Source organism: Vulpes lagopus, chromosome 8, assembly GCF_018345385.1.
Source record: "Vulpes lagopus strain Blue_001 chromosome 8, ASM1834538v1, whole genome shotgun sequence".
In the NCBI taxonomy this organism is placed as follows: Eukaryota; Metazoa; Chordata; class Mammalia; order Carnivora; family Canidae; genus Vulpes; species Vulpes lagopus.
The window spans coordinates 46,996,762-47,018,134 of NC_054831.1; the positions used below are offsets into that span (position 1 = coordinate 46,996,762).

Below are 21,373 nucleotides of genomic sequence, written 5' to 3' on the forward strand. Positions count from 1 at the left end.
GATCTCTTCATACCTCAATTGCTGTGTGGTTAGGGAGTGCTGCTTTGCTTCTAAAGATGGATGAGTATCTTACCATTTTTTTTAGAGAAAGGAAGGAAGAGAAATGGAGAAAAGAAAAGGATTAAAGGTGAACTTCAAAGGGGAAAGGAAAATCATTTTATGTTCAGAAGAGCTATTCGGAGAGTTGTTAGGATTCCCAAAGCTTTTCACTATCAATTTTCCTCAAGAGTGAAACAGAAAATAGGCAAGAAGAACTTATGCCTTTATGATTAATATGTAATGTTCTAAAAAATTAGTTCCTTTTGTTTTTGTTTAAGTATTTATTAAAAGATGATTTGGAACCAAAATACAAAATATTATCTTTCTAAATATTCTTACAGATTCCAAAGATTTCACATTATAGAGAAAAAAAATTAACATTACTGTAATACCTGACAAAATATTTTGAGCCACTTTCTCACTCCATTCAGGTAATTCCTTAGCTTTTTCTTCTGAAACTGGCTCATAGGGTACAATGTGACTCAGATTAACTTCTTCACTTGAAGTGTCTTTGGCCTAGTCAATATGTTTCAAAATGTAAAATAAAGAGGAAAAATTATAAGCATTATGTAATAAATTATCAAGCCAACAAATACTATATATAATTAATAAAAATATCTCTAGCCAACATAGTTACCAGTGTATCTTATAACATAAAGCAAAATACCACAACTGCCATAAAGTATTTTATGTTATAAAGTATATTCTCCTAAGTCAGGTAGGTGGCTGAGAGATAGTTATGATATTCCTGTGTTATGAATTAATTCCTAATTACCAAGCACTTACAATATGGAATACAACAATGAACAATAAAAACATTTTTGTAATTTAATACTCACAAAATGCTGTTTTTTTTCCTTTCTTTTTTTTTTTTAATGGCCATAAAGCTTAAAACTTATATAAGGTCTCCCTGGTAAGTAAGATTTAAATACCAACATATCTCCAATATAGCATTTATCAAATCATATTTAAACTGATGAGACTATGAGTTCCTTCATAAACCTATCAATCCCTCCTTGATGACAGTATGCACAGGATACTCAATAAGATTTAGAAGATTTGTTAAATGACTCAATCAGTAAGGAAGGATGTATCCAAATAAACTAGTTTTTGATAGAAATCAAGTAAAAGCCATCTAAGTGGAAATGGGGAACGCAGAAATACCAATATTTTTTGCTAATTTAACAGCTATTATGAGGCCTAGGGTCAACACTCAAAATGTCAAAACTAAATTTATTCATTTTAAGAACTTAACAGCAGGCTAACTCAGACATCATACTATAAAATTAATTGAAATCAAACTGCCCAATAAAAATACAAAGAGAACGTCACATAAAATATAAACCAATATTAAAAACAAAATAAAAACTTCTGTATGGAGGAGGGGAAGCCATTCATAAGTAAAACCCAAAGACAAACAACATAATATTAGCAACTTCTATCTTTAATAATGAGCCAATGTCCCAATATATAGAGCCCCTGGAAAATGAGAAGAAAAGATTAGCAACCCAGTAATTAAAAATGCACAAAGGACAGGAACAGACGTCACACAGAAAACAAAATTCATGGAAACCTTAGCAGACATACAATATTATTCACAATAAAAAATCAATGCAAATTAAGATATTCCAATATATCATTTCTCATCTATCAGACTGTCAAAAATACAGAAAGGCTTATCACCCACTCTGTGAACTAGGCTATGAAGAAATAGGTCTCCTATACTGCTGGTGGGAGTGCTGAAGAGTATAGTCCTTAGGGAAGCAATGTAGCAAAATCTATCAAAAATACAAATGCTTTTACTTATTGACTCAGTAACCCCACTTCTAAGAATTTATCTGATGAATTACCTGGGAATGTATGAATCAATGCATCTATCTACAAAGTTACTCACTGAAGCACTGTTTCTAATAGTAAACACCTAAAATCATTCCAATACTCAATAAGAGATTGGTTAAAGAAATCTACTATAAATTCATACAGTAAAATATGAGGTAGCTATAAAAAAAGATTTGAGAGGATTCTCCATTTAACACTGAAAGATTGGGATGCCTGGGTGGCTCAGCGGTTGAGCGTCTGCTTTTGGCTCAGGGTGTGATCCTGGAGTCCTGGGACTGAGTCCCACGTCAGGCTCCCTGCATGGAGCCTCCTTCTCCCTCTGCCTGGGTCTCTCTCTGCTTCTCTCTCTCTGTGTCTCTAATGAATAAATAAATAAAATCTTAAAAAAAAAAAAAAAAACACTGAAAGATCCCCAGACTCTATTATCAAATAAAAAAAAATACAGGACACTCTATGATACTACCTTCTATATAAGAAAAGGGGAAGAAATCTGTTATTTGCTTTTTACATGCCTCAAGAAACCCACAGAAGAAACACAAGATCCTGATAAAAAGTGATTACCTACAGTGACAAGGAAAATGGTACAAAGGTGGGAGTAAAGTTTTTCAATGTATATGCCTGTTTATACAATTTGATTTTTTTAGTTAACAACTTAAATTTTTAAAAAATAGAGGTTTTAAATGATATGAAAAATTTCCAAATATACTGTTAAGTAAAAAAGTAAGGAGCAAAACAGTATGTCTCTCATACTGCCATTTGTATTAATAATTGTATATAAGTGTGAATATACATTTATATCCACACACAAAATAAACATGTATATATGTTGGAATGTATCTGCAAGGATAAGAAGCTAGCAATAATGTGTCTGCAGCAGGGAATTTAGGTGGTTGATGGACAGCAGAATGGGAAGCTGACTTACTTTTCACTAAGTATCTTTTTGATTTGCTTTTTGTGCATTAACTTAAATTTTTTTTTAAACAAATACATTTCTTGGAGCCATCTTGGGCTCCCAAAGTCCTCATAAATCTGATCTAAGATGTTCAACACAAATAAATGTAGAATATTCAAGGGGTGCCTGAGTGGCTCAGTCGGTTAAGCGTCTGCCTTCGGCTCAGATGGTGATCCCAGGGTCCCCTGGCTCAGCAGGGAATCTGCTTCTCCTTCTCTTCCTCCTTTCCCCCAGCTTGTGCACACTCTCTCTCCCCCTCTCAAATAAATAGCATCTTTTTAAAAATGTAGAATATTCAAGTGGCATGAATTAATTTCTAAGATAATTATTGAGCACTTACAATATGGAATACAACAATGAATAGAAAACTGTAATTCAATACTCACACAATGCTATTTCTTTCTTCATACATTTGCTTATTTTACTACTTCTACCTAGAATCTCCTTTAACCTGTTGTATGTATGGCCAACTCTTGCTTCATCCTCAGGACTGATCTTAGGCAAATGCCCTCTCAGAAGCCTTCCTTACTGGTTACCACACCACAATAGGCCCACATTATCGATGAGGCTAGGTTGTACATTAATGGTACAATCTAGCATACTATACAACCTATGTGCCTTCATCTAATGATCACACCGGATAGAAATTTTCTTTGCTAATCTGTCCTCCCCATTAAACAATAAATTCCTTGAGATAAGAAATTTAACTTTTCCACTATGTTCAGCATTCTAGCACTAAATAAATACTTACTGAATGAATGAAAGGAAGAAACGGGTTTTATTTTAGGGAGTCTTTGTTCTCATGACAAATAAAGCTAAATAGAAAATCTAAAAAATAAAAGAAAAAAGCCACTAGACATGTATTTTTTTAAAAATTTATTTATCAGGGAGAGAGCGAGCATGCACATATGAGCTCAGGGAGGAGGAGGTATAGACAGAGAGGGGGAGAGAGTCCCAAGAAGACTCCCTGCTTAGCACAAAGCGAGATGTGGGGCTTAATCCCAGGACCCCAAGATCTAGACCTGAGCCAAAAACAAGAGTTGGATGTTCAACTGACTGTGCCACCCAGGCACCCCACTACTAAATGTATTTTTAAAAAAATCATTCTCTTTCCTGATGACCATCCATAAAGAAAGGAACTGAATAAAAATGGTAGTGTAAGGAAAAGCGCACCTGGCCCCAAGATCCTGGTGTATACATGAAGGTAGAGAACAACACAAAACAAAACAAAAAAAATATGCATTAACATAAATACAAAAATCTTTCAAATACTTCAAAAAAATCTAGCCCTCAAAACACAGAATATGTTTTAAAAGAGTTTAAGTAACAAACACTGGAAAGGAAAATATTAAAGCTGATTCTAATTATTTTTACCAGTGATCACTTTGTGACTATGCAAGTTGCTCTGCTTTAGTAAACAGGGATAAGATCTTATAAATAATTGAAACTGGTGAAAGGCACCATTAGAATAGAATATACACAAACAAATATACATGCTTTGTTTCTTATTTTACTTACTTTTTTCCCCCGTTTTCCTTTATGACGCACGTCCTTATTGTCTTGGTCCAATGAAGGACCCAAATGTCTCACATCAGTGCCACTGGCTTCCTTCAATTGGTCAGAGGAGCATCTTGCTCTTCCAGGAATTTGGAATTCATTTTCTCCTTCTGCCCGGTTCCAGTTGGCCTAGGGGGTAGACTAAACCTTAGATCAAATTCGAATTTTTTCTAAGCTGCACTCTAGTAATGTGCTTGTTCAAACACTGATGTGTTTGAAAGACTATAAATACAACCACTTTTGCTGGTCTTTTCTCTATACTTTTGTGTTTATCTCATCACCAAACCTCAACCCCTTGAGTTCTTTAGTTTACAGCAAATGGCCTAAACCAAATTTCTAAAGAAAAAGCATAAAAAATAAATTTACAGCAGTTGTTGGTTTAAGTTATCATTAAGCCAGATGTAGCTACATTTGAATTTAATTAAATAACATATGGTAAATTTTAAGAAACACATACATGTAATACTAAATGAGTTTAAAGGCAATAACAAAACTTACGTCCAGTTTAACCACTCTGCATTGTTGGAAGACTGATTTTGTTTTATGTCTGTTTTTGCACTTGAATACTGAAGGTATTCTGCTTGCAAATACTTTGCTGAATGAATATTTAAGAGTAAAGACAAGTCAAAATCTCAGCTAGTAATTAACTTTTGTTTAGTTGGGAGTTCTGGGACAACAGAGCAAACTAAAAATGCCATACAACCAAAAAGTAAACATACTACCTAAAAGTTAATTTCTATCCTAAAACCCAGTATTATAGGTCCAATAAATATAGGGGTGAAAAGGAGGAACTGCTCCATAATAGGTCTGAAATAATTAAGGATGTCACTTCATTCAGCTAGTAAACAGCAAAGCTAAGTCACGAACTCCTATCCATTTGACCATGTTTCTGCCTTTGTCAACTACTCACTCTCCATGAGCACACTGAGGCTACATACCCTTCTGTAAGGATACCATACGTTTTGTTACCATAGCTTAAATGTTTAGCACTGACTATGCTAAAGTATATGCTGATCACCAGGTCATTCTCGTATATAGTTTATACAACCTAATGCTAGAGATGACTCTGACCTTTTACTTAGCTAGTAGTCTGCTCCCATCACCTGTGATCTTTCTGATATAAGTACAGAATGAAAGTGTACTCTACACTTCCTGAGAAAAGAAGAACATAGCTTTCAAGACTGAACTCAAAGGAAACTATTTTCTGAAATCTTCCCTGATCTCCTTCCTGAACTGTGTGTATACTTTTATTTCATCATCTATCATCATCCTATACTATGATTATTCAGCCAACTACAAGTGCCTGAGAATAGGACCTGTTAAATAGCATCTTTATAGTCAGTCTCTTGTTCTATATTCTCATCCAGCATTTAGTACAATACCTAGTTAAATAATGGATCCTAAATATACACTGACTGAAGTAGAGAATAAAATATTATACTATCATTCTGTCAATCTCAACTTCAGAAAACCGTCAATATTCACAATCAAAAATATTCTTCCCCTCTTCTTTTACATTAGGATGGGCAAGAATACCTGATGAAAGCTTCTCCTTAATAGTTTATATATTTCAACTCCCTATGAGAGATCAACATGTGGGCAGGAAAAAAACAGGCTTAATAAGGCAAATTCATATTTTTAATTGCACTTTATTTTCTATTTAGCTTTATTTATCATGAGAACAAAGACTCCCTAAAATAAAACCCGTTTCTTCCTCAAAATGCCAATCATACCCCCAAAATGTCCAACATATCCCATCTGCTAATGCCAAAATTACCTAAACTTCACCATTTAGTCCCATTAGGCTATTTTTCCAACTAAGCAGGAAGGCTGTGGTGATAGCAATAGTTAACATTCATAGAACATTACTACTTGCCAGCACTGATATACGACAGTTAATATATTAACTTTAATCTTCACCACTGTCCAATGAGGTGGATGATATTATTCCCATTTTATGATACGGAAACTAAAAAGCAATAACTTGAGCAAAACAGCTGTAAAGAAGAAGAGTTCGAATTCAAATCCAGGTGATCTGACCCCAGAGCCCATAATCTTAATTCTATTTACTACCAATTTCTAACTAGTATTTGTGAACACACAAGCAAATTATATATTCCCAGTTTCCTAACTTTGATCACATTAGACCCTATTACAATTTCTTTGAAAGTGTCAGTGCTAAAAGGATGATACAAGTTACCTGAAGCCGAAGGTCAGACATCTGTCTTAGTAAATCCTCAAAGAGTTCTCTATCATCTTCTGGTAATTCAGAAGACAAGACGACCCCCACAAAACATCCTGATGCTTGTAACATGGTATCAGGAAACATGTAGGCACCCACAGTACATTTAAGAACTGGAGATCTATCAGGAACTAGAGGATATAACCAGTCACAAACCTGAAGGGATTAGTTAGGAAAAAAAAAATCAATGAATAGAACTAGGTTTTCATTGAAGTTTTAGAATTGTTATACAGAAAATCAACATTTCAAAATTCTAAATGCATTTTACAAGCTTTATAGAATCATTAGCATCAACAAATCCTCACTAAAAATTAGCTATTTGCCAGTCTCTTTATGCATATCACTCACTCACAAGAACTGTCCTAAAAATGTCATTGCTTCTCTAATTATAGTTTCGAAATTAGTGACCTTAAATAGCCTACACATAATCAACAATGAGTCTAGTTTTAAATAAACAACAAAGTACATTAAGACTTTTTTATAATTCAAATTAGACATGTTTTTGTGAAAATAACTAAAAATCAACCTGTTTTTAAGTACATGTATTTACTGATTTAATCCTCATGACAATTCCATAAAGTTAAATTTTGTCATTCTATGTATGAGAAAACTGAGGCAGAGAGGTTAAATTGCTCAGAGTCTATGAAAAAAAGTGGAGCTAGGATTTAGACACAAGCTATCTGGCACCAGAGAAGCCAAACAATTCTTTTAATTACAAACCCAGCATTCACAGGGTCACCTGGGTGATTCAGTTGGTTAGATATTTGACTCTTGATTTGGGGTACAATTTTACTCATGATTTATAACCAAAAATAGGAGATGTTAGAAAGAATAAAAACATTTTCATCTCAAGCACTCAAACAGGACAAATTTTTACTAGAGAACAAGTCATTTTAATGGTTGAGCTCATGCAACCAAAGTAGAGTGTTTCTGATATTCATTTCCCATATCTCCAGTAGCCTGGGCCCTAAAGGCTTTTTATTTTTTACTGTATTTTATTGTGTTTATTATATGTATGTTTGTTTTGGGGGGTGAGGGGAGAGGGAGAAAGAGAATCTTAAGCAGGTGTCATGCCTAGCGCAGAGCGTGGCTCAGTATCACAACCCTGAGATCATGACCTGCGATGAAATCAAAGAGTCTGACACTTAACTGACTGAGCCACTCAGCTCCCCACCACACCCTGGTTTTAAATTCCATCGTTAAAACAGAGCTCTATTACCAGGTCAGCAGAAAATTTTACAGCTTTTATCAAAATCAGCCTCTTCACAATCCCAATCAATATGCCTACTCTTTCTACCTCAAGGATTCTTTCTTAAAATAACCTAAAGGATCCATAATATTCTTCCTATCCAATAATGAAGTCTTTTTTTTAGCAATGCCCCAAATTATCTCCTCCATACACACCTATTACGTCTCCAACTACCTTTGAACAACTTTCAAGTTAACTCCACGTAAAAGCTACATAAGAATTGAAAGTAAAGTATACTAAGTTGCTTAAGTAGTTACTTCTACATGCATGCAAATGCCTGTAACACCCAGTGTAAATGGAGTCCTCACTTCTAGAACCCAAATCCCTGTACTGATGTCCAACTTTTAAAAAAATTATTACAACATTACCTTCAAAATAGTTCATTAATTCCACAACAATGCCCTAACAACACCAGTTGTTACTTAGCATCAGTCTTTACTACTGGACCACCAAGGGCATCCTGGTAAATTTTTCTGCTTGGAATGTTAGAAATACACCTTAAATTATCATCACAGTCTCTACTTCTATACCAAAGTTTCTCAACCTCTGCATGGTTAACATTTGGGGTTAGATCATTTTTTAATTGACAGAAGTGATCCTGTTTAGATGTTCAGCAGTACCCCCTGGCTTCTACCTACTATATGCCAGTAGCAGTAGCACAACCACTCCCCAGCTGTGACAACCAAGAACATCTGCAGACATTGTCAAAACGTTCTTGGGCTGGAGAGTGGCGGGTATCACCCCAGGTTGAGAACCGCCATTCTGTATATTCACCATTCTGAATATTCGGCTGGGTCTAGTCTAGATCAACCCCTCAGATGCGGCTTGACTATATTTGTGGAAATTTAGTTACACATCCAAATGAGTTACGTAAATCCCTCTGAAATTGAAGTTATTAAGTTTCTCCTCCAATAAAGAATTTGAAATTTTAAGGATGAATGCTCCAATGCCCCTCAGGTCTTAGGTCTTGTCATCATAATTTTAATACTAAAACACAATTCTGTATCTAAAAAAAAAAGTTATCAAACATGCAAACATTTAAAGCTCATAAATTTCACAGGATATGTTAAAAAGGAAGAATGATCTTTTTTCCACTTGATGTCCTGGACACATAATAAATATTGACAAACAAAAATAATGTATTCTATCTATATTTCAAATTATGTTTACATTTTTCTCTGGCTTACCTGAAGAAACCCAGGAGGACGGTTTAGAACAGTATCAAGAGAATTATCCAAGAACCTTACAATTCGAAGGTACCCTGGATATGAAGGTGCACTAACCTCCCCTGCAGGATTTACAAAAAAAATCTGTACTCCATTTGGTATCAAAATCAACTCATCTGCATCTAGCCCTAAGGTTTCAAGAGGAGGTGGCTGGGAATGATTCCTGTAAAAGTCTTCTCCAACTGACGAAAATTCCCCAGATTCTGTTCCATAGGATACAGTGTAGTGGCCCTCAGCAGCCTGAGGTGTATAAGCAGGAGGTGCTTCTGCTGGATGACTTTGAGATGGTATGGATAAAGAACTAGGTGCAGGAACCAACCCTGTGCTTGTCGTTGAAGTGTTTCCATTTACTTCAGCATGCTGGTGAGGTGAACTAAAGGACTGAGGCTCTGGTGACTTTTCAGACATGTCTTTAGGTGGAAATTCTGGATATAACTTGGGCACCTCCTGAAGATCATTCCGTAGAGAAGTGGCAAGACCCTTCTCCAGAATTTCCAACCTGGTACGTACATTCTGTAGTGTTTCTTTCATTTTCTGTTGCATCTGTCTAGCAGATTCCCACCCAGGACCTATGTGTTCAGGCTCTGTTGATGATATGCTGATTCCTCTGAGCAGATGTCCTATTCCTTGCTTATAGTAGCTCTTTGCTTCTTCCTTCTGACCTAATTCATCTGTATTCAGTCCTTTATTAACAAATAAAAAGGCTTTCTTGTATGCTTCCTTGATGATCTTAATTTCAGCAGGTTCTCCATTTTGTGGCTCTTGCTCCATTTCTGCCAAACAGAAAATATTGTCTTTAATTATCTAATTTAACTATTTGTTTACTGAATTATTATCAATTTCTCCTACCTAAATATATTTCAAAGGGACAGGGGCCTTTGCTGGTCTGTCCCATTTACTACTGTATTCCCTAATCTATTATTAGATCTGACATAAAGAATGCACTCCATTGTATTTGTTGAATAGATATATAATGCTCTTATTTCTAAATATCTTTTAAATCAAAAACAGAAGAGAATAAGTCAAAATATGTTTACTGAATAATTTTCTTGTTACAGTTTCTTATAATAAAAGTTTCTGGGCGGCTTAGTTGGTTAAGCATCTGCCTTCAGCTCAGATCATCTCAGGTTCTTGTGATCGAGCCTTGCATTGGGCTCCCTGCTCAACAGGGAGTCTGCTTCTTCCTTTCTCTCTGCCTCTGCTCATGTGCATGCTCTCTCTCAATAAATAGTCTTTAAAATAAGTAAATGTTTCCTACCATATATCTAATGTTGGAAACAAAGAGTCTCATTCTAAAATTCATTATAATATAAATCCAGATTTTATCCAGCTAATTAAAAATGAGGTTGAGGGCACCTAGGTGGCACAGCTGGTTAATCATCTGACTCTTGGTTTCAGCTCAGGTCATGATCTCAGGGTCATGAGATTGAGCCATACGTTGGCTCCAGACTGAGCAAGGAGTCTACTTTGGATTCTCTCTTCCACTCTCTTTGCCCCTCATGCTTGTGCTCACATACTCTCTCTCAAATAAATAAATAAATCTTTTTTTAAAAATGAGGTTGAATCGCACATTGGAGAGGACATAAATGAGAAAAAATATCTAGATGAAGCTTTAAAGTTACCTCCTTCCACTTAAAGGTGGCAGGTTACTCACACGCAGTTAGCCCTATTCCCTCCCAAAACTCCTTTAAAATAATTCTAGCAAGATAGAAAGGCATAACCTCTCATTCTTGTTAATGTGAAAAAAAAAAAAAACATGACAGGTACTTCACAAAAGAGAATCTTTAAATGGCACATTAAAAGGTGTTCAACACCTTATCCTGTGTCTACCTACATTTCAAAGCTTATGTTACATAGTATGCTCAAAGATTTCTTGAAATAATGTGTCACACTGGAGATAATGGGCTGGCCACTGAAAAGTCAAGTGTGAGGAGCAGGGTCAGTGGTGATGGTAGTGTAATTGCATGGGTCAGTCGCTGAACAGCATTTCTTGGTGGCATCTCCATCTTGGAAGAAAAAAAGTTTAGCAGGGAAAAAAACCTGTAAATCTATCAGGTGAAATGTAGTTGATAATTTCTGCACAAAAAGTAAATTTTGTACTAAAATACTGTATTACTGAGATCTTCCAGGATTTGATATATTCTCAGTAGTCTCTGTGAAAATGCATTTCACAGAGTTAAGAACTTCAGAATAGTATTTTAAAAAATTAAAAGAAAATATGTCAGATCCCTAATCACAATTAAAAGCTTATCAAGTGGCTTGAAAAAAGTTATTATTACATGATTTCACATACTTCAATTTTTATTTTTTAAATTTCTTTTAAGGATTGATTTATGGGAGGGGGAGGAAGACAGGGTCTTCAGCAGACTCCACTGAGTGTGGAACGCCAGGCTCTATCTCACCACCACCTGATCTGAAACTGAGAGCAGCTTAAGGGACTGCGCCTTCACATACTTTCATTTTTAAAGTTGAGAACAGAAAATTTTGAAATGTCAATCTATAGTACTACATAAAACAGCACCCACACCAGTATAATTGTCTTAAAACAAAAACCAGGGATGCCTGGGTGGCTCAGTGGTTTGCTGGGGGGGGTGGGGAACGAGGTCAGGGGGCAAGTCCCCCATCTAGCGGGCTCCTTGCAGGGAGCCTGCTTCACCCTCTGCCTATGTCTCTGCCTCTCTCGGTGTCTCTCAGGAATAAATAAAATCTTAAAAACAAAAACAAAAAGAACAAAAACCCAACAACAACAAAACCAAAATCTACTTCCAGATACAAATGGTGCATTTCTTAAGTGTTCTAATACAAGAAGTAAAACATGTTTGTTTCGGACGTAACTGTGTGTGTATGTGTGTGCGCGCGCGTATATATAAGCTTTAAAAAAAAAATGACCTCAGGAGAAAAGGTAAAAATTCTGAATCAAACATCTGACAACTTAGTTCAATCCCATAAACCCTAAAAGGCAGTAACAATCAAGCTAAAGGTCAGTATCACAAGTAGTCCCTAATACAGAAAGGGCTCTAGTGCCCTCTTACCCTGCCTCTTTACAAAAAAAGAAGAGGGAACTTTTACAAATATCTGCATGCAACTCCCTCCGATAACATCCTACGCATTCTTTTCAGAGGAACAATACAAATGACGTTTCAGAAAGCCCCACAGGTAAGAAAGAACATAAAACCTTCCTGTTTCAAACAGGTTTCCTGTAAAATCACCAAATGGGGTGTTATCTGCAAAGAAGAGTAATAAAAAAGAAAAAATAGCTCCATTCCTAACTGGGGACATTTTTACATTCCCCTACTTTCTTCGTTTTGCTTCCGGAAATTGAAAAACAAAAACAATAAAACGTATTGAATTTTTAAATATTTAAAGCAGTATTCAGAAGCAGCAACAATCTTGAACATATATCCATTAAATTATAATGCAATAAAGTAAATTCCGAAGATCCTTCAGTGACAGAGTAGAGCAATTCATTAATCAGTGGAAAACTGGGCCAACCCTTCCGTAACGCAGTAGCGCCGCGTCACGAACATGCACTTTCCAAGTGAAACTTTTTCCGGACGCGCACATCAGAGCGAGCGCCTCTGCGGTGCTCAAGCCCGGAGGGACGCGCGCATGGACTCGAAAGAGCAAAACCGTGCGCTCTGCTTTCCCGATTCAACTGCTGTTGGCTGCCGACATTCTGTAAAGTTCACCGAACTTTCACGAAGCCTCCAGTGCTAGGAAAGGGCGGGTGACCACAGCCATTTTCAAAGCCAAGTAAACAACGCGTAGGAGGCGGCAAGACCGGTCAACAGAGATGTTCCAGGGGCAGGATCTGAGGGCGGCAGGGGTCAGGGGGCGCGCGGAGCTCCACGGTCCCGTAAACAGAAGGCGGGGGCTGAGAGAACAACTTATCAAACTAGTCTCTCGAACCTGCTCCCTTCCACGGAAGTGTCCTGTCTGGTACCCGGACGAGGGCTCGGGCCTTCCCTCTCCTCTCCCGCCCCTCCCCCCGTCTGGCCAGGCCGCGGGCATCCGGGCGCTCACGCGACCCGCCCGCCTCGGGGGCCCACGCCAGGCCTAATTCTTCGCCGCCGGCCGCCGCCCCACCTGCGCTTTCCAGGCTTCGGGCGCTCCGGCGCCACTTGAGGAGCTCCCCGCGCGGCTGCCGCGGCCCACACACCTCCTCGCTCGGACGCGGAGCCGCAACGGAGCACCGGGCCGCGGCGGTCCCGAGATTCTGAGCGCCCCGCTCGCGCGCGCGGCCGCACGCCGCGCCTCACAAAGCATTCCAGGCCGCGCGCTCCAGAGCGCGCCACGTCACGCGGCCGCCCCGCCCCCAGCCCTCGCTCCCGCCTCAGGAGCCCGCGGTCAGCTCCCACGCGACGCCCCCTCGGGCGCCTCACCCCGGCCCGCCCAGCCCACGTCCTGCCCACTCTGACCTTGCAAGTGGTGTGTTCGAAGCGCTCAGCTCCGATGCCCGGAGTCAAGGTGAACCCGCGGGGAGGACAGGACGAGGGCGGAAGGCCCCCAGAGAATCCCGTGATCGGCGCCGCGGCGGCCCCCGACCCCGGCCTGGGCGGCCACGTCGCCTCCCCTCGCGCTTGCGCAGTATCTTTGTCCCCGGTGGCAGGAGGGCTGCTGCGGGGGCTGCGAGGGGGCGGGCGGCGGGAGCGGCACGGCTAGAGGGAGCCCTGGGCGCTGCGCGTGGGGGAAGAACAAAGGCTGATCTGCTCAACTGCTCTGGAACCGAATCTTCGTTTCTAACAGTCTGAGTTACCTTCCAAAGCCCACGTACGGTGCTTAGTGAGCTCGGGCGCGGCTGCGTGCGTGAGTGCGCGCGCGCGGGCAGCCCGTGTAGCTGTGCGCGGAGCTACATTCCTGACTCGGCCGACGGCAGCTGCGCTAAGACCGTCTGTGACTGAGGCTCCAAAGTGAGCGTACCCGACGTTTCTCCCCTTCTTTAGAATCACTGAAATACAATAGAGGGTAGACCTTACATTCCTCACTAGACTTGCCTTTGAACATTTTTATATATACTGCCCTGAGCATTTACAAATAGCTAAGTGACTTGAGGGATGGCAGTGACGTAATTACAGATGAATTATTTACCTCAATTGAATTAATTAATGATGAGGATTGTTGGATAATCACTGGGTGAGGCTTTTAAATTAGGGGCCACTGGGGAATTTCCCCAAATCTAAGAAAGGTAACCGTCATTCATCCCAAAAAGAAAAACCCGTTAGGAAGGTATTTGTTAATACAGTGGTTTAAATGATTTTGCTCGCTCTTCTTATACTCTCTAAAAGAATTCTGGGAAAAAAAAATGTAGCTTTTTCCCTCATTTTTATACTGACCATAAAAATTTTAATCTGGGGACACCTGAATGGCTTACTGGTTGAGCATCTGCCTTTGGCTCTGGTCGTGATCCTGGGGTCCTGAAGTCCTGAGATGGAGTCCCTGATCCAGTCCCTGATTCGGGGCTCCTTGCAGGGAGCCTGGTTCTCCTTCTGCCTGTGTCTGTGTCTCTCATGAATAAACAGAATCTTTAAAAAATATATTTTTGATCTGACTTAAATAGTAGCAAAAGATGCAAATTGTTTTATTGTAAATTGACATTTTAAAATAAAACTGTCACATAACCCTTTCAAATGTAGCCAGTGATACCTAAATACCAGGCAATTTTATATACTTCCATTTCTTTATTCTGGAAAGTCTTTTACTGATCACCTATCATACTTCTCTGCATCATAAATAAGTACATAAATTTAAATCTAATTTAAAAATTTTCCAGTAGCATAAAGTTTTATGAATGTGAAATTTCGAGGTTTCTGGGTGGCCCAGTCGGTTAAGCATCTGCCTTCAGCTCAGGTCATCATGATCTCAGGGTCCTTGGATACAGCCCCCAGTCAGGCTCCCTGCTCACGGGTAGTGTGCTTCTCCCTCTCCATCTGCTCAGGTTCTCCCTTTCCCCTGCTCAGGTTCTCTTTCTCACTCTCTCAAATAAATAAAATATTTTTAAAAGATTGAATTTCTAAATACAAGATAATTATATATGTAGAAAACCTTAAAATTTACTACAAATCTACTAAAATCAATCAAGTACATCAAGGTTGCAGGATAAAAGGCCAGCTTACAAAAATCAATAGAATTTCTAAGCACAGTGCTCCAAAAATGAAATCAAGAATGTCATTGAGAAAACTATCAAGAACAAAATACTTGGGAATAAATTTAACAAAATAAGTGCAAGACTTGTCACCAAAAACTGCAAAACATTGCTAGAGGGTTTATAGAAGACCTAAATGAATGGAAAGACATTCTACATTAGCATACTGAAAGATTTAATATTGTTATAATGGCAATATTTCCCAAATTGATCTACAGATGTAACATGATCCCTAAGAAAATCCCTGAAAACTATTTTGCAGAAATTGGCAAACTAATCCTAAACTGCATGGAAATTCAAGAGAGCCAGAATAGCCAACAGTCTTGAAAAAGAACAAATGTGGAAGATGTACACTACCTTTTTTTGTTTCTTTTGTTTTTTGCTTCTTTTGTTTGTTTTTCAAGTTTTTATTTAAGTTTCTGTTGACATACACTGTAATATTAGTTTCAGGTGTAGAATTTAGTGATTCATAACTTTCATACAGCACCAGAGCTCATCACTACAGGTCCCCTCCATAACTCATTGCCCATTTAATCCATCCCCCTGCCCACCTCTGTCCTGTTTGTCCCCTGTAGCTGAGTCTGTTTCCTGGTTTGCCTCTCTCTCCTTTTTTTTTCATAGGTTCTTCGGTTTTGTTTCTTAAATTACATATATGAGTGAAATCATATAGTATTTGTCTTTTTATGGTTGTCTTAGTTCACTTAGCATAATACTCTCTAGCTCTATCCATGGTATTGCAAATGGCAAGATTTCATTCTTTCTGATGGCTGAGTAATATTCCAGTGTGTGTGTGTGTGTGTGTGTGTGTGTATCATCCCTTCTTTATCCACCCATCAGTTGGTGTACATTTGGGCTCTTTGCATAATTTGGCTATTGTTAATAATGCTGGTATGAGCATCAGGGTGCATGTGTCCCTTCAAACCAGTATTTTTAATCTTTTGTATAAATACCTAGTAGTGAAATTGCTGCATTGTAGGGTGGTTCCCTACTGTTTTCCAGAGTGGCTGCACCAGTTTGCATTCCTACCAACAGTGTAAGAGGGTCCCCTTTCTCTGCAACCTCACCAACACCTGTTGTTTTCTGTGTTGTTAATTTTAGCCATTCTGACTAGTATGAAGTAATATCTCATTGTAGTTTTGATCTGTATTTACCTGATGATGGGTGATGTTGAGCATCTTTTCATGTGTCTGTTAGCTATCTATATATTTTCTTTGGAAAAATATGTCATCTGCCTATTTTTTAACTCAATTATTTGTTTTTTGGGTATTCAATTTTATAAATTCTTTATGTAATTTGAATACTAACCCTTTATCAGATATCCTACTTGCAAATATCTTCTTCCATTCCAGAGGCTGCCTTTTAGTTTTGTTGATTGTTTCCTTCACTGTGCAGATTTTTATCTTGATGAAGTCTCAATAGTTTATTTTTGCTTTTGTTTCCTTTGCCTCAGGAGACTTATCTAGTAAGAATTTGCTACCACTAGGGTTAAAGAGTTTACTGCTTGTATTCTCCTCTAGGATTTTGATGGTTTCCTAGCTCACATTTTGAGATTTATTTTTTCAACCATTTTGAATTTATTTCTGTACATGGTGTGTAAGAAAGTGGTCCAGGTTCATTTTTTTTTTTTTGCATGTTGCTGTCCAGTTTTCCCAACATCATTTGTTAAAGACACTGCCTTTTTGCCATTGTATATTCTTTCCTGCTTCGTTGAAGATTACTTGACCATATCATTGTGAGTCCATTTCTGGGATTTCTATTCTGTTCCATTGATCTATGTGTCTGTTTTTGTGCCAGTACCATACTGTCTTGATTACCGCAGCTTTGTTATATAACTTGAAGTCCAGAATTGTGATGCCTCCAGCTTTGCTTTTCCTTTTAAAGATTGCTTTGGCTATTCTGGATCTTTTGTGGTTCCATACAAATTTTAGATTTGTTCTAGCTCTGTGAAAAATGCTGGTGGTATTTTGATAGAGATTACATTAAATGTGTAGATTGCTTTGGGTAGACATCTTTACAATATTTGTTCTTCCAACCTATGAGCATGTAATCTTTTACCCTGTCTTTGAGTCATCTTTAATTTCTTTCATCAGCATTCTTTAGTTTTCAGAATACAGATCTTTTACCTTTTGGTTAGGTTTATTCCTATGTATCTTAGGATTTTTGGTGCAATTGTAAATATGGTTGATTTCTCTTTGGCTGCTTCATTATTAGTATATAGCAGTGCAACAGATTTCTGTATGTTGATTTTGTATCCTATGACCTTACTGTATCAGTTCTAGCAATTGTTTGGGTTTTCTATATAGAGTATCATGTTATCTGCAAATAGTGAAAGTTTGACTTTTTCCTTGCTGATTTGGATGATTGTTCTGTTTTTGTTTTGTTTTCTTTTTGTTGTCTGATTGAACAAGCTAGAACTTCCAGTACCATGTTAAATAACTTTCTGAGAGAGGCTATTGCTACCTTGTTCCTGACTGTAGAGGAAAAGGTCTCAGTTTCCCCACTGAAGATAATATTACCTGTGGGTTTTTCATATATGGCCTTTATGGTGTTTGGCATGTTCCTTCTGAATTTTGTTGAAAGTTTTATTGTAAATGGATGTTGTACTTGTCAAATGCTTTTTTTTGCATCTGTTGAGAGGATCATATGGCTCTTATCCATTCTTTTATTAATGTGGTGTATCACACTGATTTATTTGTGAATATTGAACCACCCTTGCAGCCCAGGAATAAATCCCATTTGATCTTGGTGAATGATTCTTTTAATGTACTGTTGGATTTGATTTGGTAGTATTTTGTTGAGAATTTTTGCACTCTATGTTCATCAGGGATATTGCCCTGTATTTCTTTTTTTTTTTTTTTTTTTTAGTGGAGTCTTTATCTGGTTTTGGAATCAGGGTAATTCTGACCTCACACAACCAGTTTGGAAGTTTTCCTTCCATTTCTATTTTTTGGAACAATTTGAGAAGAATAGGTATAAACTTTTCTCTAAATGTCTGGTAGAATTTCCCTGTGAAGCTATCAGGCTGGCTTTTTATTTGTTGGGAGACTCTTCATTACTGATTCAATTTCTTTGCTGGCTATTGATCTATTCAAGATTTATATTTCTTCTTGTCTCAGTTTTGGTAGTTTATAAATTTCTAGGAATTTATCCATTTCTTCCAGATTGTCTGATTTGTTGGCACATAATGTTTTGTAACATTCTCTTTGTACTTTTGTGTTGTTATTTCTCCCCTCTCACTTGTGATTTTATTTATTTGGGTCCTTTCTCTTTTCTTTTTGATAAGTCTGGCAGAGGTTATCAATTCCTGGTTTCATTGATTTGCTCTGGATTTTTTTAAAATTTCCATATCATTTTTCTGCTCTAATCTTTACTGTTGCCCTTCTTCTGCTGGCTTTAGGCTTTGATTGTTGTTCTTTAGCTCCTTTAGGTGTCAGGTTATTTGAGATTTTTCTTGCTTCTTGAGGTAGGCCTACATTGCAATATACTGCCCTCTTATGACTGCTTTTACTGCATCCCACATGTTTTGGACCATTGGATGTTCATTTTCAGTTGTTTCCATGTATTTTTAAAATTTTTTTCTTTTGTTTCCTGGTTGACCCATTCATTCTTTAGTAGCATGTTGTTTAACCTCCATGTATTTGTAATCTTTCTAAATTTTTTCTTGTGGTTGACTTCAAGTTTCATAGCAGTGTGGTCAGAAATTATGCATGGTGTGATTTCAAGTCTTTTTGTACTTATTGAGCACTGATTTGTGACCTTGTTTGAGATCCAGTCCGGAGAATGTCCCATGTACACTTGAAAAGAATGTGTCTTCTGCTGCTTTACGATGGAATGTTCTGAATATATGTGTTAAATACATCTGATCCAGTGTGTCATTCAAAGCCATTATTTCCTTGTTGATTTTCTGCTTAGATTATCTATCCATTGCTGTAAGTGGGGTGTTAAAGTACTCTACTATTATTGTATTATCAATGAATTCCTTTATGTTTGTTATTAATCATTTCATATATTTGGGTGCTCCCAAGTAGGTGGCATAAATATTTACAATTCTTAGATCTTCTTGTTGGATAGTCCCCTTAGTATGATATAGTGCCTTTCTTCATCTCTAGTTACAGTCTTTGGATTAAAATCTAGTTTGTCTGTTATAAGTATTACTACCCTGGTTTTCTTTTGATGTCCATTTGTATGATAAATGTTTCTTCATCCCACTTTCTTTTTTTTTAATTTTTTTTAAAATTTTTTATTTATTTATGATAGTCACACAGAGAGAGAGAGAGGCAGAGACACAGGCGGAGGGAGAAGCAGGCTCCATGCACCAGGAGCCTGATGTGGGATTCGATCCCGGGTCTCCAGGATCGCGCCCTGGGCCAAAGGCAGGCGCCAAACCACTGCGCCACCCAGGGATCCTTCATCCCACTTTCAATCTGCACATGTCTTTAGGTCTAAAATGAGTCTTGTAGGCAGACTATAGATTAGTCTTGTTTTTTGATCCATTCTGACACCCTGTATTTTTAGATTATAGTATTTAGTCCATTTACATTTAGAGTAATTGTTGATAGATATATATTTAGTGCCATTTTATTACTTGTTTTGTCATTCTAGAGATTTTCTCTGTTCCTTTCTAGTCTTTGTTACTTTTAGCCTTTCCTTCCCACTCAAAGCATCCCTTTTAATATTTTTTTGCAGAGCTGGTTTAGTAGTCACAAACTCCTTTAGTTTCTGTTTGTCTGAGAAACTCTTTACCTCTTCTTCTGTTCTGAATGATAGTCTTGCTGAAAAGAATATTCTTGGCTGCAGATTTTTTCCATTCAGCATGTTGAATATGTCATGCCACTTTCTTCTGACTTGCCAGATTTCTGTGGAGAGATCTGCTGCTAGATTATGGGTCTCCCCTTGCAAAAAGGAACTTCTTTTGTCTTGCTGCTTTTAGGATTTTTATCTTTATCACTATATTTTGCAAATTTAACTACAATATGTCTTAATGTTGGCCTGCTTTTATTGATTTTGATGGGAGTTCTCTGTGCCTTGTGGATTTGGATGTCTGTTTCCTTCCCCAGATTAGATAGGTAATTGTTGATACCTATCAATTGTTGTTGGCTCCCAGAAGAGCCAAATCTGCTCAAATAAACCCCTCGAATAAACCCTCAGTCCCCTTTGTCTCTCTTATTCTTCTGCAACTCCTATGATATAAATGTTACTACATTTAATATAGTCCACTGAGTTCCCTAAACCTGGTCTTGTGATCCACAATTTTTCTTTCTCTTTCGTTCAGCCTCATTATTTTCAATAATTCTATCTTCTGTATCATTTATTTGTTCCTCTGCTTCTTCCATCCTTGAGGTCAATATAACCAGTTGGTTTCAAAATCTCAGTTATTGCATTTTTAACTGATTAAAATTTTAAAATTAATCATTAAAATTAAATTTTAATTAATAAAATTAATTAAATTTTAGTTAAATCATTAAAATTTTTGATTTTTTTTTGGCTCTTTTTATCTCTGTGGTAAGGGTCTTTCTAGCTTTTCTCAAGCCCAGTGAATATCCTTATGATTGTCTTTTTAAATTCTCCATCAGGCCATATGACTTATGTGTGTTTCAATTAGATCTCTGGCTGTGACTTTTTCTTTTTCTTTTAGGATGAATTCCTCTTTGGGCATTTTTTTTAGGTCTCTGTCTTCTTCTGTACATTAGAAAAGCCTGTTATGTTTCCTATTCCTGAGAATAATGGTTTTACAAAGAAGAGGTCATATAGTGTCCAGGGCCTGATGCTTCTGGGAGTGTTTCTGGTATGTGCTGTGTGTGCTCTGCTGCTGTGTTTTGGCTGCTCTTTCCCTCAGGTCAGTCATCTGCAGAGGTTCTCCTTGCCTGCAGTGGACAGTGTTTGGGCCTTGGCCAGAGTGGCGAGTTTTAACTAGGTGTGCACTGGTCCGCTTGTTAAATGAGACCTGATGCTTGCTACTTCTACTAGAACTGAAGCCTTGCAGAACTCTGTGGTCAGTATACATGGTGTATGCAGGAGTTTTGCTGGTCTTCTTGGGAAGGGGCCTGCTGTGCTGGTCCTTACACACACTTGCCTGAGAAAAACAGTACCAGCAGAGTGCAAGGAAGTGGGACTTGATGTAAGCAGG

The 21,373-nt window shown here is 37.8% G+C and overlaps 1 protein-coding gene across 2 annotated transcripts in view; it reads right to left on the reverse strand.

The window, feature by feature from the left end:
• The window catches only part of SPART (spartin), a 30,277-nt gene extending 16,251 nt beyond the window's left edge, over positions 1-14,026 (reverse strand). Inside the window, exons 1-5 of one of the 2 annotated variants that reach the window (XM_041766892.1) lie at positions 13,523-14,026; positions 9,066-9,877; positions 6,588-6,785; positions 4,349-4,516; positions 432-555 (exon numbers count right to left, since the gene is read on the reverse strand). In XM_041766892.1, coding sequence (XP_041622826.1) covers positions 432-555; positions 4,349-4,516; positions 6,588-6,785; positions 9,066-9,875 — 1,300 coding nt within the window. In that variant the 5' untranslated portion in view covers positions 9,876-9,877; positions 13,523-14,026. Of the gene's footprint in view, positions 1-431; positions 556-4,348; positions 4,517-6,587; positions 6,786-9,065; positions 9,878-13,190; positions 13,384-13,522 lie in introns of those variants that run through there. The other variant, XM_041766891.1, reaches the window with a different exon arrangement.
• Positions 14,027-21,373: the final 7,347 nt, after the last annotated feature.